The following is a 12,068-nucleotide window of genomic DNA, read 5'->3' on the forward strand; positions in this document are numbered from 1 at the left end:
AAGATATAAGAGTTTGGCAGACAAAATTGAACAAGTCCAAAAAAGACCTACCCAACAAGTGGATGGTCTCCAGCACCTCGATTACCCAGAACGACTTAAACTCCTGGACATGCCAACATTGAAATACAGACGCTGTAGAGGGGACATGATATAACTGTGGAAACACTTCAATCAATGCAAAAAGGAGTTACGCCCAGCATCCTTCAAACCCCTGGGCAGACCTAGTCGTCGTCATTCAAGACAACTCTACCTACATCGCCCTGTGGACGGTGTTTATGGAGTGCAGCGGAACAGTTTTTATTACCGAACAGTACCCATATGGAATGATCTCCCAGCCGAGGTTGCCGAGGCCGTATCAATTAATTCTTTCAAAAATCGCTTAGATAATCACTGGAATAAGCAAGCATTTAAATATGACCCCTCCAAGCCGCCGCCACAGCCAACATATCGAGTATCACCAAGTGAGCGCAGCATAGAGTCTCCTTGACTGGACTGCGTTATGTGCTTTAGTGTACTTAAGTGTATGACTAATTTAACCCCGGGCAAGGGTAGTGAATAAGTGGAACAGCTTGCCTGAAGAAGTTATATCCAGCCCTTGTGTCAATACTTTCAAAAATTGGTACGACAGAATGGAAAAACACACTGAGAAGAGGCACCCTATGAGCAAAGCTCCCTACCCTCTTTACTATCACTAGGTAAGCAAAACCCACACAGTAATAGATGGGCCGCCACCCACACAATAATAGATGGGTCACTAACACACACACACACACAGTAATAGATGGGCCACTAACACACCCACCCACACAGTAATAGATGGGCCACTAACACCCACCCACACAGTAATAGATGGGCCACTAACACACCCACCCACACAATAATAGATGGGCCACTAACACACCCACCCACACAGTAATAGATGGGCCACTAACACACACCCACATAGTAATAGATAGGCCACTAACACACACACACCCACACAATAATAGATGGGCCACTAACACACACACACACAGTAATAGATGGGCCACTAACACACCCACCCACACAATAATAGATGGGCCACTAACACACACACACACACACACACACAGTAATAGATGGGCCACCAACACACCCACCCACACAATAATAGATGGGCCACTAACACACCCACCCACACAATAATAGATGGGCCACTAACACACACACACACAGTAATAGATGGGCCACTAACACACACACACACAGTAATAGATGGGCCACTAACACACACACACACACACACAGTAATAGATGGGCCACCAACACACCCACGCTCACAGTAATAGATGGGCCACTAACACACACACACACACAGTAATAGATGGACACTAACACACACACACACACACACACACACAGTAATAGATGGGCCACTAACACACCCACCCACACAGTAATAGATGGACACTAACACACACACCAAGACAGTAATTACTTACTTTGTTGAATCTCGTCAACTACGGACACAGCTGAGGTGGGCCTCCTCATCATCGTCATGGGCCACTAACACACACACACCAACACAGTAACATGGCGGGAAAAAGTTGAGGAGGCTCCTCAGAGGAGCTCTCTCGCGATAAATATGTGCCTCCCAAAATGACGGACCTTTGCGGGGCAGCTGACAGTGATCACTGATCAGCTGATCGCTGCTGATGACGTCACGTGCAACCTCTGAATAGCTATGTAAATTGATCTGGCCGCACTGAGTAATTATAATGCGATAGCGTATCACAGTGAGGAAAGTTACGTACTACTGAAAAAGAAAGTGTGTGAATAAGAAAAAGAGAGGACCGCGAGGAGGAGGAACAAAGAAGTGATACAGGATACAGGATCCCCCGTCCCCTAACAGCGAACAAATATGCGTGTTATGCACCATACAGGTGCCCTGTGCATTATTATCCAGATCCAGGTAAAAAACAAAAGTGTGTTGGCAACCCTGAGTAGAGGCAGAGGTCGCCGTGTGGTGTTGGCAGCACTGCGGGATGTAAACAGACCGAGAAGTGTCAAGTCAAGACTCCGAGGGTTATCATCATCATCATCATGGCAGTGGCCTCGAGTGTGCCCAAGATACCAGACTATATATTCGCTGAGAAAATAGGCGCAGGGAACTATGCAGACGTGTACAAGGCCTATAAGAAGGGCAAGGTGAGGGAGGTGGTGGCCGTCAAGTGCGTCCTGCAGTCCTCGCTCTCCAGGTCCGCTCTCAACAACCTGGAGTCCGAGATAAAGATTCTGAAGAAGCTGAAACACGAGCACATTGTTCAGATGCTGGACTTTGTTTGGGACGACAAGTACATCTACATCATCATGGAGTATTGCAGTGGGGGGGACCTGTCAACCTTCGTCAAGTCCAAGCAGAGGCTCTCAGAAAACGTGTGTCAGAGGTTCCTGCAGCAGCTCGCATCAGCCCTCCAGTATATGAGGGAACAGAATGTCAGCCACCTGGACCTCAAGCCCTCAAACATTTTACTAAAGTCTAGAAAAAGCCAGGTGAAGAGTACAGTGTTAACCTGTCGTACATGGTGTGGTATGCACACATTTAGAATATGTCGCCATCATCTGTTTAACATCAGGTTTTCCCATAATATCATATGAGATTAGGCAGTCAGTGATACACTTCCAACTATCTTTGTCTAATGCCTCAGCCTCTCCAATGTCCAATGTTGCCAAATCCTTTCCAACACACTACCTCCATGTCTCCTTTGGCCTGCCTGGTGAGCAGCGACCTGGCACTTCCACCCCAGTTTCTCACCATCCCTCCTCTTCACATGCCCAAACCATCTCAATCTCCCTACTCTCAGCTCCTTCAATCCACATATTCTTGCATCTTCTCACTATACACCCCATCTCTCCATGTGACCCCAGCCATGAATATACTTCTAGGTTATCCATTTAGTTTCTCTATCCTACAGTCTTCTTCTTTTCTTTGTTTAACGTCCTTATTTTCCCTTATGAGGAAAAAAATGAATATGTATTTTAAATTTAAGGTGATTGGCATTCACCAACCTCCTACCATATTGTATTCTTTGCAACAACAAATGCATTATATTACAGGTGCTTAAGATTGGTGATTTTGGCCTTGCCCAGCACATGCCAGAAGAAGACACAAATAGTACTGTCAAGGGCAGTCCTCTCTACATGGCTCCGGAGATTGTCCTGAAGCGGCAGTATGATGCCAAAGTGTGTTGTGGTATAGTCTTTGATAATAATACTTTGGCATAATGTGAAACAAGGCATTAGTCAAAATACATATTAAGGGTCTCAATAAGTGTTTATTTTTGTTTCAACGATACTGCAGATTATTAATCCAGCTCTGCAAATTTTCTCTTTATAATAATATTTTAATAGTTATTACATTATAGGTAATTACAATAAATATATCACTTAACTACCCAATGATATTACAAGGTGGACCTGTGGTCAGTGGGCGTCATCTTGTGCAGTGTCTCTTCGGCAAGGCCCCATACTCCTCCAAGACGATGGACGAACTCATAGAGAAGATTAAGAGCGACAAGCCTATAGAGGTTCCATATGGGACCAACATATCACCAGAGTGCAGAGACCTGCTATTGAGGTGTTTAGAGAGGGATGTTAGCAAGAGAATAGACTTTGAGGCATTCTTTTCTCACCCATTCGTTGATCTAGAGCACAAGCCAGGCCCGGACAGCATGAACAAGGCAACGGAACTACTTACTGCGGCTGTGAACTTCGATGAGTGTCGAGAATATGAACAGGCTTTCAAGTGAGTAATGACAGAGCACTGTTAGGAATTGTTGGTGTAATCTGAGACTGGATATTTGCTTTAACTAGAAATTCTTTGTTTTTTTCCTACACACTCACTCACAAAACTTATGTACCAGTGACTTGAAAAATAAGTGTATTGGTTCTGTCATTGGCCAATAGTGTTAATAATCATAAGTAAAATATCCTCATATTATATTTTGTGCAAGGCTGTGAGAGTTTGTTGTAGCTATATGTTATTTTGTTCTGCCAACCCATAACCCTTTTCACAATACAGGTAGTCTCGAGTTACAATGAGGCTCTGGTCCAACATACAGGTCTTAAGTTGAATTGGTCAGTCAAAATTTACATTAAATGACAAAATATTATTCAAATGCCCTGCCAGAGATAGAGCAGCATTTTTGCACCTCCTACCCTCCTCCCCTTACCTGCCTCTGTCTTCATGTGCTCACCTCACCCTGTGATCAGTTGACTCGTTTGCCATGCAAGGTTATGCAATGTTACACAATGGAGCTTCAAAGTTTTGCCAAGATAGCAGCATTAGCCAAATGCCCCACCAAGCCATTATTGCACAGGGGGTTGTGTTGGTGGGAAGGGGGCAGTGTTTGTAAACAAAGGACATGTCATTGTTATATGAGTGGCCAGTTTCACCGCTGCTGCATTTTCTTACTGTGATTGCTGTTTATGGTAAACGGTTGCCTATATGAGCTGATGTGAGAATAAAGTGAGTTGCCATTTTGGTTGCGATCAGCTGATCGAATGTCTAGTTCTCCCACCTGCAGGGAATTATGTGGGCTAATGGGTGAAATAAACACAGCTGAAACTTTAAACAGTTGAGATGACCGAGTAAACTCACTCACAAATATGAAAGCCGTTTGGGTGGGGCCTGAACTTCTCTATGTCGTTGCCGCATCACCACCAATACATCACTCTCTCTCATATGTCAGCTATTTGCCATATGAAATTGTGAATCAAATAATCTTTATACATTAAATAAGTCTAATTAGTGCTATGAATGTGCCACTTTTTAGAATAATAGCAAAGAATTGTATAAATTACATAACATGTGACATTGTTGCTTTCTGACATTGTCAGCGATCAAGGACACCATGTCACTTCCTCCCTCACCCACACACGTGATGACTGCAACTCTGATGGCTGTTCTTACTCTGAAGGCTGGGTTTGGCAGTACTGTGGCTCCAAGTGGGCCTCACCCAATCAAACTTCATAGCTGAGTCTGACTATAGCCAAGTGGTATCTGCTAGATCTAGCAGCATGCATGTATAGCAGACTATAGGTCAATAAACTGGTAGAGTAACAACTTGCAACTGTAGCATGAGAAGTACTTACAGCTTCAAGTTTCACAGGCAACCCTCCTGATTTACTCTAGCCCAGCTGGGGTAAAGCCAGCACATGCAGACAGTGGTGGGATAGAGGGGGTTGGTTAGGAGGTGCAAGAACACTATGTAAACAAACAGCTGCATGATAGTGGAAATGTCAACTCATTACTTAACCACGTTCTACTAATATTATTGACATGGTCGTAAGTGCAAGCAATCATAAGTCACATACATTGTAACTCAAGGACTATCAGCATTGCATTTGAAACTTGGAGTTTGTATATGTAAAAAGCTCTGTATTATCTTGAGTTAAGTATCATTATATTATTAGGTTTCTGGATAACAAGCAAAGTTCCAACATAATTAATTTACTCAGAGTCCTTCATCCTCATAAATTTTTTCTGCAGGAATTACTGTCAAGCACTCCAGTACCTGACTCCGTTGCTGCACAGTGAAAGTGATGCCAGTAAGCGAGTGGTCTTAAGGCGGAAGATCACCGAGTACTTGGGCAGGACTGAAGAGTTAAAGAAAGTTGTTAGCAGTGACAGTGATGTTGTCAAGAATCTGAGGATTCCAAGCATTCCAAACCTTCCTAAACAAGAATCTTTGAAGTTCAGTGAGTACAAAGGTAACCGTGAAGAGCTACTCAGGCTGACGACAACAACTCCCCAGATACAAACAGCAATAGAGATTGGTGCCTCAGGTGAACTGTATGCCAGAGAAGGTAATTATAGCATAGCTTTTGACAAATACCAACTTGCACTTGGGAAACTTTTGGAATTATTACAGAATGAACCAAAAGGACGCAGGAAAGACCTCTTACGAGAGGAGGTGACAAGATGGATGACACAGGCAGAGTACTTGAAGGAGCTGCTAAACAGTTCCCCAGCACAGGAGAGCGAGATAGCTGAGCCCTTTGCAAGTGCTGATGAAAAAAATTGTGTTCTCCAGTAAACAGTGTTATTGCAGAGCCCAAATTACAGAGTTGATTTTCTTGTGATTCATTTGTTTTATGAAAACATTTTCAGTCAGTCTCTTTTAACCCGTAAAGCGTCAGAAACGTAAGAGATACGTCAGCCACTCTCAGGCATTCAAGCATCAGAGACGTAAGAGATACGTCGACCTCCTCCCATCCTTTTTCTAATAAATAACATCCCCAAAACGTCTCCATATACTGCTCTCATGCATTATACGCACTATATATGCTGCCCCCTTGACCCTGCTAACATGAGTATTGTCTTTTTTCTCCTTTTATTAGTTTTCAATTTTGTAGCAGTTTCTGCTCCATTATTTTTGTGGTAGCTGCCTTATGGCGCTTCGACCCCGCTAATGTGAACACAGTCTAATTTCCATTAATTACTCTCCCCATTTCCTGTGTTTTTTGGTAAGTGTTGTGTTGTGGTTGTGAGACCTTGTACGATATGAATTATGATATGCCTTTCATTTTGTCGTATGGGAAACAAGTACATATTATTTGAAAAATATTCACATTCTGAAAGGCAACACTCAAACGGAGTATCCGGTGATTGCCATTGATTTGATTTTTAGACACAAACACACACTCTCTCTCTCTCTCTCTCTCTCTCTCTCTCTCTCTCTCTCTCTCTCTCTCTCTCTCTCTCTCTCTCTCTCATTCTCATTCTCACACACACACACACACACACACACACACACATTATCCACCCAGACAGATGCAGAAAAGGAAAAACAATTACGGAAAACCAATCACACGAGAGGTTTTTTCGTGACTATAATTTCTTAAAGCTAAAGTATGACATGTATTTTTCCTCTCAACACAGTAACGATGTTATGCATGCCCCCAACTCATTGCTCCAAGTGTGAGAAAAAGAGGAAACGAAAAAACTATAAACATATGGTTTTGCTAAGCCACTAACTCTAGCGCGGAATATCTTGTGAGGCATAATACCACTTCCAGTCAGTTCTGGGTGCAATGACTGTCATTTTCATTCTTTCCACATCATTTAAGACTGGTTTCGCCAAGAAAATAATCCAAGATGTGGCTGGCACACGCGTAACCACAAGGTGTCGTATTTGCCAACGCTTTACGGGTTAACTGTATCATGAAAAGTTTGCATCATAGTTGCAAGCATGATGAAAAATTAACTACTTCCATTTCCCAGGTAGCTTGGAGGTGTGTCTTGTGCCATACATTGTCTGGAGAACTGTTACAAAGGACAATTTTAGTTTTTGTTTCATGAAATTTAGTTTTACAAACTAATAACTTACTACTGGCAAGATGTACTTTTATATAAAATGCTTATTACAATGGGTCGTTGGATAAAAATGGAAACATGGAAACGCAGGCAACAGAAATCCTATTGGCTCATTACGAGGTTGCCCACTCTGCTTGACAGTCACTTTGTGCCTGCAGAGTAAATGGAAGCACTTTAGTATTCAGTTTACTTGTGACGCAGCAAAATAACAGTCAATTCAATTTTTAATAATTTGGCAAAACATGTCAACATTATTTATCAACAAGGTGTGGATAATAAAAGCATTTATAAGAGACTTATAATAATAATATCTGGAAGATGAAGCATTTAGTGATGTGAGGCATGCAAATGTTGCTGTGGAGATGGCGTTGTGCATGTTCACCAGTCACCAGTGAAATGTCAGTGCATGACTCATTCACTTGTGGCAGCACCGAGCCCATCACCCTGCCGTGTCTCCCAAGCTTTCCCGACACTCGCCACCCGCCTCTTAGCCTCATGTCCATTACCAGAACAGATAAGAGAACCTTGATTTACCTCTCCAGTCACTGAATTAGTCTGCCAGCCCACCCAGGGAGAGACTCAACACCTCCACTGCTGTGTTCATAGCTGCAAAGCTCGTCCATTAATGCTAGACACAGTATAATGTTTGTCTCCCAGCACATGCATACAACACCATTTTCACAGCATTATTTGCTAGCCTCGAGTCAGGAGCCACTTCATCTGTTGGATTATACCATTACGTGCCTCTTGTAAATGCTTTACTTACCCACATCTTGTTGATAAATATTATTAACAAAAATAGGGCAAGGTCTGGAACAGGCTTTGCCAAATTATCTTCCTTATCCAACACTTTGTTAAAAGTTATTCTTGAAAAACGATACAACACAGACTATGAAATCCATAATAAATATAATTTTTATTTGGAAAAGAATACAGTACTACATTATAAAATATCCACCAGTAAAATCATCATCTCTTCTTGTAACACTTTAATTCATCATCACTCTGTCATCATATCATCATTCAGCTTATTGTTTTATTGACACAGGGTGGGGAGTCTGACATAATTTAGGTAATAAATAGTTAATAGATAAAAGAAGAGAAAGCACTCACCAGTGAAGGAAAGAGCACTCAGTGAATTTGGCTTTACTGTTGTCCAACACTCCGGTCCCAGGTGAAAATTCCTGCTACTCCTTGGTCATCAGAGAATCACATTCCTTGTAATACTGGTGTTGGCCTTTCCCTTTGGCAATACCAAGGATGGATGTATAGTAGAAAAGTTTTTAATTGTATGAAAAGTGCTGTGAATATAGATTAAATCCTAGCTTATTTGTGTACACACTAGGGATAATCATGTGTGGTGTCACACACACCATGTTGCCAAGAGCTCATTTCCTGTCCCATTTTTTTACACAACTAGTGAGAGTCTGGTAGGAGACATTTCTTGAGAGTGACATAAGCCATTGGTCATGGAACTCTGTAGCTGTTTTACGGATATATTGAAAAGGTTTATCAGTAAAGACCTCTAGGATCATCATAATGGCAAAAGAAAATTTGTTTGGGTATGCATGATAAAATACAGTATTATAGATTATAATCATTGGTATGTAGCCTGCTTTAGCCTGGCTAATCTGGCTGTTGTGTGGACAGACATTCACTCAGCATCACCACCTGCACTCTAATCCATTCACACCATGTGGGTGATCACCTCTAGTGTGTATACCTCTTAAGCAGTGGTTCCCAAATTTTTTTTTGTCCCGTTCCCACTTTTCCAGTCACTTTTTCACATGTGGACCCCTACAACGAAAAAGGTTAAGCCAGCAAAATTAATAGAAGATTTTTCTGCTAAAAATTAATACATTCATGTAAAATGCCTTCCATTATTATGGTGATTAATCTGTTGGCCTATTTATATGAAAGCAAAAGACATTGCGTTCAGCAAACTATGGACCCCTGGTTGGGAACCACTGCTCTTAAGGGTGTAAGACTGTTACCTCAAGGCCAGGCAGCCTTGTGTTGTAAGGCTGTTGACATGTACAGAAGGGTTGCATGGTCTTTGTTGCCTAGTCTTGGGACTACTCATTCCCTCTTAATCTAAGGTTTTTACTGTTTAACCCTTAAAGTGCGGGTGTCGACAACAGTCGACAGTTGGCACCTGAGCTCAAACCGCGGGTATCGACAATAGTCGACAAGGGATTTCTTGAATTAGCGTGCTGTCAAATTGAATTTGTTTATGTTGAAGTAGGGTTAGCATGTCATTTTCTTTCAAACAATACCCAGCCATGCTCCCTTGACTAATTATTGGTCAGTGTATGCCTCGTGTTAGCTTTGAGAAGATGTTCGCTAGACATCCACCTCTTCTCACCTTCCAGTGGATTTCATCAACAAGATGGGGGCCCTTCGACCTCAACACCCATCAAGAGCATCAGGAAGGCTCGGAAGTTAATTTTTTGGGGGGGTTTCACATAAACTGTATAAAAGTTATGCTTTATATTATTAAATCATTGAAGGGAAGTCCACTTGGGGTGCAAAACTGTCTATAATAATGTGCTTTCAGTGACCCTAATTCAATATTCCGTACTTGCTCTACCAATGGTCATATAGTTTTCAACTTAACATCAGAGGACAGGTAAGGGTATGTACTTTACAATGATGCTTCATTGAGTCACATGAGTTAAGTAAGAGTGAAGGTATGAAAGGTTGAAGTGAATTATGTTTTTTCCTGAATATGCCCGTGTGGGAGGAGGACAGCAGCAAAAACAAGCCCGCGCTTTAAGGGTTAAAGAATGAGCTAGTAGTAATTTTGTTTTGTCTCCTATAAACATCATTGATTTAGCTACTTACTGTATAGTACGTAAAGTTAATTCATAGAAATATGCCTGTCTGTGCCTTCTTGAGTGTCTTAGTCTGCTTGTACAGGAATCACCAATGTACTTTAATTAAATGGTAATATATAAATTGAATTAGTGTATGAAAAATCAGATAGTAGTTAGCAATATATGATACTGGCACTTGCTCTGGCTATGGATGTATTATGGCAATATGACAGCTATATACAGGGAATGTAAGAAAAATGTATTTCCTGAAAGTGTACATTAAGTTCCAAATTAATTTCATGTAATGAAAGTACTTTGTATATTATATTAACACTACAGATTTCAGCCTTCTTAAATGAATTTTATTATCACATATACTTAGTTTTATGTAATTTCATACCACAGGTCATTGATCATGTTTGCTATGGAAGACAGGGATGATGTCAAGTGCAGTTGCACAACAAACCTTTTCAATACAGTACAGCAAAGTCTCAGTACAGGTAAAGGGGGCCTTGAAGCACTCTTGTGGCTACCTCCATGCATACCCAAAGCAGTGTTCTATGAGTTAGTCATATGTTCAGAAACAATATTATGCCCCAAATTTTATTGATCAGTCTTGATCAGCAGACAAACATAACACTGAATGAACAATGGACTGCAAGGACAAAGCGTAATTTAAGAGTCAAAGGCTCTTGACCTGCTATGGGCCCCCTCCTTTTTTTTTTTTTTTTTTTTTTTTTTATAAGTGTTTTTTGATGGGGGTTTTGAGCCCTCATTTCATTCTTTATTCTTGAAAAATACAGCTCCTGTTATTCATATTTTGGTTCCCATTCATTGGTAACTCACAAGTAACTCCCTCATTCTCTCCCTGTTAGGTACACCAATGATAAACTGTAAGGATTTACTTTTGGCGTATGTAGCAGGCTCCTCACACAACACTTAATAGTGTAAATCAAGGCTATTTGTCCAGCTGTCCTAAAATATGAAGCATAAAAATCGTTGTCAGAAATGGTACTCCTACTGCACATGCACTGGAATTGGTTCCAATTCTTATGCTAAAGCTGTGATACACACCCCTACTTTTTCTTAATAAAATTTGCAGAGTAAGTAATTAACTTCAGTCTGCTCTATTCATCAACTTTGTTGTTTGTCTTTTCTGTATGTATAAAAAAAAAGATCAAATTTCTTTATTCAAGTTTGTGAATGGTCACATATAAAACAAGGGTCCAGTTTCCTTTTACTGTGGTATAGCTCATACAACATACAACCAAGTGTGTCAACTGGTGAAACAATGAAGCTAAAAAATGCAATAAATTGACGCTTCTCACCTGACAGTATTGTACATAGTACTTGTCATTATTATGCTGAATAGAAAAATTATGCTATTACATATATTTCATCCTGAAAGCAACTCTGAAAGTTTTATAATAAATATGTTCGTTTCTCTGCAAACAAATAAATAAGCAGCTCTTTAATTTACAACTACATCTATGCTGCAAGATACTATTCAACATACCATGATACAAAATGGTATCCAAATATATTTCACATGTCTGTCTGTCTCTCTTGAAAGTGAACTGTACAAACATGACTCAAGCCAGAAACACCAATGATTCCTTGAACTAACTCAGACTGAGAGTGAACCCTTGAAGCCGTGCCACCAAACATGGAATAGGTAAAGTAATGGATATTCATGTTACGCTGATGGGTCGTTGTCAGGCTAACGACCCGTTATTAGCATGTTTGGTACGATTCAAGGACTACATGCAATGCCAATTACATAATATGAACAATGAGTGCTATGCTGCAGAGAAACTGAAGCATCTCTAGTGAATCTTTTATCTTTCATATATTCATGTATAATCAGGCAACAACTTTTATTACCTATCCCAACATTCTGCACAATTAAACCT

At 40.9% G+C, this 12,068-nt stretch overlaps 1 protein-coding gene across 1 annotated transcript; it reads left to right on the plus strand.

The window, feature by feature from the left end:
• Window positions 1-1,923: 1,923 nt before the first annotated feature.
• LOC126990455 (serine/threonine-protein kinase ULK3-like) lies at window positions 1,924-11,293 on the plus strand. The gene is given in 5 exon segments (XM_050849059.1): window positions 1,924-2,514; window positions 3,079-3,204; window positions 3,433-3,460; window positions 3,463-3,766; window positions 5,513-11,293. Coding segments are annotated over 5 exon segments (1,455 nt in total). The 5' UTR covers window positions 1,924-2,064; the 3' UTR covers window positions 6,060-11,293.
• Window positions 11,294-12,068: the final 775 nt, after the last annotated feature.

This window comes from Eriocheir sinensis, unplaced genomic scaffold, assembly GCF_024679095.1.
Source record: "Eriocheir sinensis breed Jianghai 21 unplaced genomic scaffold, ASM2467909v1 Scaffold1667, whole genome shotgun sequence".
Taxonomy (NCBI): domain Eukaryota; kingdom Metazoa; phylum Arthropoda; class Malacostraca; order Decapoda; family Varunidae; genus Eriocheir; species Eriocheir sinensis.